Below are 4,634 nucleotides of genomic sequence, written 5' to 3'. Positions count from 1 at the left end.
AGATATTTTATGTACATATTTTTTAGAATTGATCTAATATTAACTCATGCTATAAAAAGGCTTAATAGTGTGCTTGGTTAAAAGGTTAGTTAATTATCAAAAGAAAAACGAATCAATATGCATTTTTTTGCTCCTTTATTTAATAGTGCGCCATATTTTAAAAATTCTAAATTCACCTCAAAGCGGCTGGCAAAATTTTCACCGTATGATTTGCTGGGCTGTGGGTTGCACTCATTCAATGTTTTGCCAAATGAGACTACAGTTTAAGAGCCCGTTTGGATTCGCTTATAAGTTGCTTATAAGCTGTTTTCAACTTTTTTGAGTGTTTGACTGATCAGCTTAAAGCCATTTTGTGCTTAAAATAAGTCAAAAAATTAATTTAAATTGGCTTGCATTATCTCAAAAGCAGCTTTTATAATTTAAAAATAACTTATAAGCCAAAAAAAAGAAGCTATTTTCAGCTTATAAGCTGCTTTTTTTAAGCCCATCCAAACAGGCTCTAACTTACAAAATTGTCCCATTATCCTTTTTTCTTGGTATTCGTTCTTACCATGCAGGTGACTTATGTCCTCGACCAGTCCTTTTAAGTCTCAAACCCTTTTGGTGTTTAAACCCATTGTTCTGTTATAAAAGATTATTACACCACATTATGATGCATTCCTTTGAGTGTACTCAAAGCTGCAAAATTTATTGTCTGCATGATATGCTTTAACTTTTTCACTGCTAGAAACTGCATTTGCCAAAGGCGTGCAAATCTATACGATCATCAAAGTTATGGCTCCACCTTCGTAATTTTAGTAAAGGAACGAACTCAAAATGATGAAACAGAAGCAAAGGACAGACAAAGAGTCCTGTCACAGCAGCCTTTGTTATTTAAAGCCGTATATCATGTCCGACCATCATTTTCTTGGACCTTCCTTTATGAAAAATGCTACTACTTCCTCGTCTCAAAATAAGTGTCGGTTTCCCTCTTACGAAATTTGATTCGACTGATCTTTAAAACTAATTAATTAAATTAAATTAACTCAATATTTTAAAATAAAATTTAAATATTAAAAAATTATTCGAAGAGTACTATTGCAATTCTTCTCATATTAATATAATGAAAATACTTTTTAAATTGTTAGTCAACATTCACATAGAGATGAGAGAGAGCAACATATAATTTGGGAGGAGGTACTGCCGTTTCACTTTATCTATCATTTCTTCTGTTTTAGTTCATTCGAAAAAATGATACATTCCTAAAATTATAAATAATTTAAATTTAATATTTCCATCGTACCTTTAATAACATATTTTTATAGCTACATACAAAACCACCGTGTTATATATTTAAAATCATAAGTTTTAATAGTCTGTCTTTCTTTCTTAAATTAAATTATTAGTCAAATACTTTCACGGACCCTACGCATAGTGGGAGCTTAGTCATAACCGAGCTACCCTTTTAGTCAAGAACTTTCACATAAATTAAAGAATGGAGGGATTAATATTCTTCCCATTGATATTTCCTTTTCTCGGAAGGTTTTTGCACACCCTTAAAAAACAAATTTACTAACCTTAATCTAATAGTATTCGTCTGGATATTACCGGCTTATCTCTGTTAATTAATATATAATTGAAATAATAAAGATAAAACTAAATAAGTAATATACCTTTTTTGTTTTCTAAAAGAACAAATAAATTAAACAGATTCAGTTTGTCGAAATTACTAATATTTGAGATCGAAGATAATACTCTTTTAGAATTTAGGACAAAATTCAACTTCACTCTTTATAAAGGTTAGAGAGAGAGACACACATCTAGGAGAAAACACAATCATTAAATGCCTTCAATACGAAACCTCGTCACAAGTAGTGGGACTACAAAATATGATTTGGGACTGTGGCAACATAAAACCCAAAATAAAAATAAAATAAATACTGGAGTAGTAAAGAGCAAACTTGGCAATCAACTAGCTAGCTAGTCAGCCGTGGCCCAGGTCATATCATTCTCAAAAATCCAATGGCAGACTTCAATAAGACCAGGCCCTGACCCTAATGCCACGAATGCACCGTGACCTGGACTCCATGATGACGTGTCAACATGACAAATGGCAACACCATGATTAATCTTAGCCTTCGTCTCCACGTTAAGAATGTCTGCTTGGTAGACCCTCACTTTTGGGACAGAGTGGCAATAATACAGTAGGTAAGGGTACAGGCTCTGATGGCATGAGACTGATTTGGTTACTCTTCCACCGTTGATTCCTTTGACCTTTCCGAGCATTACTTGTTCTTTTGACCCGGCTACGTTATCGGTAGTCCTAACAACCACATTGTGGCCTAAAACCGAGACTGCAAAGTCAATCATGTCTTCTACGGAGCCCACGCACCTCTTGGTCTCGCCTGGGCTCGGAGCACGCTCGCACTCTGCGAGCGTGTTGAGGATCACGTGCTCCATGGTAGAGTTCTCTTGCGCGTTGAAAATCGCCTTGAGCTCGGACAATTCCTTGGTAGAAAATGGTAATTTAGACAAAATTGTCCGGGGCAAAAATGACCTCCCGGGCATTTTGTCAAGAATATCGGGCATTTTCATCACGGTCCCTTCCTTCAACATGGATTCTCGAAAAAATTTACCCTCTTCGACCCATTTATTTACGGTTTTGCCTCTGGTCTTCAAAGAACCAACCGCTGGAGCGGTTTTTTTGGTGTATCCAGCAAAATTGACACCTTTTGGGGTATACTCTTTGAAGGAATTGTTTACACCATAAACCTTAAACCCAACAGAAGGAAATTTAGCTCCTTGACTACCATATCCTTTGAAAGTGTCCTTTCCTTCATTAAATGATTTCCCATAATTCAAAAAATTTACTTTCCCAGAATTAGACCCCCTTGCATAAGATGTAAACATGTCGGTGCCTGCATTAGCCGAATCCCTATAACTTGTGAAACTATCAACTCCACGGTTTCCACCAGCCCCATAATTCTTGAAATTATTATTCGGGTTGTTAGAATTTGACGAATAAGCAGTGAAGGAATCATTTGCAGAATTACCAGATTCCCCATATCCATTAAATGACGATCCAATAACATTTGACGTGTCACCATAGGTAGCAAATCCAACAGGCACACCATTTCCATTTTTGGCGTAACTAATAAAAGATTCCTTTCCAGAATTAGTATCACCAACATAACTAGTAAACTCAAGCTTATGATTGTTACCATCTGAATCATAAGAAGCGAAGCGAAGATCCGGGACATTGACACGTGGCATGTAGTTCTGGAAAGTTCCTCCGCCGCCAGTAGCACCGGCGGCGTAGGATGTAAAATTTCCAGAAGCTACATTGCCATCTGCCGCGTAGGAGGTAAAACCCTCGCGGTGTCCGGTGGAGCTACGGCTGTATTTTGTGAATTCTCCGGTGGCGAAGTTAACGCCATCGGAGTAATTCTTGAAACCGTCCTCTCCACCAAGCCGTGAGGAACCATAGTTGGTGAACTTCTTGTTGTTGTAGACAGCAAAATTTGCATCTTTACTAGGGCTTGAGTTAAGGTATGGTTTCGAGTCGAAAAAACAGAATAATTTGGCTGAGGAGCAGAAGGTGGAAATGTGGCCGGAAAGTGACTTTTGGGTGGCGAGATTTGTGAAGAAGGCTGCGTCTATGGTGGAGAGCGGTGAGGCTTTTGAGAAAAGGAAATTAGGTTTAGGGAGTTTGTTGGAGATTTGTTTGTTCCAATATCGAACAAGTGAGGCTTTTACTGTAAATGGATTTTCTTTGGGTAATAATGAATTCTTTCCAGTTTGTGCATTTGTATGACTCAATGAATAAACCTACAAAAAAAAAATAAAAAAAAATAGCAAGGTACAAAATAGAAGGTTACATGTAGAATATTTACAATCAAAGGACAAATTAGAAGCTTGTGTATAGAAGACCTATAAGCTAGATATATTTCAAGTGAGAATATATAAAATAGAAGGAAATGTAAGTACAAACTAGTTAGTTATACTTACAGTGAAGGAAGAAGAAGACAAGAAGAACAAGAAGAAGAACAAGAGGAGAGAAATGTTGAGCTTGACACTTCTGCCCATTTCACCTGTTTGCTATTGGCCTTTTGATTTTGAGTCATAAGCATATGGAGGATAACGACATAAATAGATGACACAATGGACGTTTTCCTGTACTTATTTTACTGAGGATATTTCTTACCTATGTTCATTTTGTTTTTTACTTTTGGCGTATAAGGTATTTCAATTTAAGTGAACTTAATTTAACAAAGCGACAGAGATTCTCGTTGTCCATGCATATATTCTTTCAACAAAAGAAGGAAAAAAAAAAAAAAGCAGTTCTGACTCAGATCTAAATAGAGGATTTCAGTAAATTTAAACCACAGCTATAGCCAAATGAAAGAAGGAACTTTTTTACAAGAATCAAAGCAGCTCCTTTTTGCTCATAATCCCAGCAAATCTTTGAAGGACCTTAGAAGGACCATCAATACTCTTCCTAAGCAAATCTTTAAAGTTTTAAAGTACCGATCATCTAACAAATGTTTCAATTATTATAATATAATTTATGCCCTTATCTCTTGTCTTGTGACCATTTGGGGAAATGATATGCATAAACAAATAGGGGATCTATAATTTGTGAGTTCAAAATAAGT

The 4,634-nt window shown here is 36.0% G+C and overlaps 1 protein-coding gene across 1 annotated transcript; it reads right to left on the bottom strand.

The window, feature by feature from the left end:
- Positions 1 to 1,800: 1,800 nt before the first annotated feature.
- On the bottom strand, positions 1,801 to 4,355 carry LOC132055831 (polygalacturonase 1 beta-like protein 3). Its single transcript, XM_059447828.1, has 2 exons — positions 3,988 to 4,355; positions 1,801 to 3,807 (listed from the first exon to the last, which is right to left on the bottom strand). The coding sequence occupies exons 1-2, from the start codon at positions 4,063 to 4,065 to the stop codon at positions 1,960 to 1,962; spliced, it is 1,926 nt and encodes a 641-aa protein (XP_059303811.1). The 5' UTR covers positions 4,066 to 4,355; the 3' UTR covers positions 1,801 to 1,959.
- Positions 4,356 to 4,634: the final 279 nt, after the last annotated feature.

The sequence above is a fragment of the Lycium ferocissimum genome, chromosome 5 (genome assembly GCF_029784015.1).
Source record: "Lycium ferocissimum isolate CSIRO_LF1 chromosome 5, AGI_CSIRO_Lferr_CH_V1, whole genome shotgun sequence".
In the NCBI taxonomy this organism is placed as follows: Eukaryota; Viridiplantae; Streptophyta; class Magnoliopsida; order Solanales; family Solanaceae; genus Lycium; species Lycium ferocissimum.
Note: the sequence above shows the minus strand (reverse complement) of the source record. Positions and strands in the feature narration are given on the sequence as shown.

Coding starts and splice junctions, on each gene's coding strand:
- LOC132055831 (XM_059447828.1), bottom strand. CDS start 4,065: ATGGGCAGAAGTGTCAAGCTCAACATTTCTCTCCTCTTGTTCTTCTTC. Junction 3,808..3,987: donor TGTCTTCTTCTTCCTTCACT/GTAAGTATAACT, acceptor TTTTTTTTGTAG/GTTTATTCATTGAGTCATAC.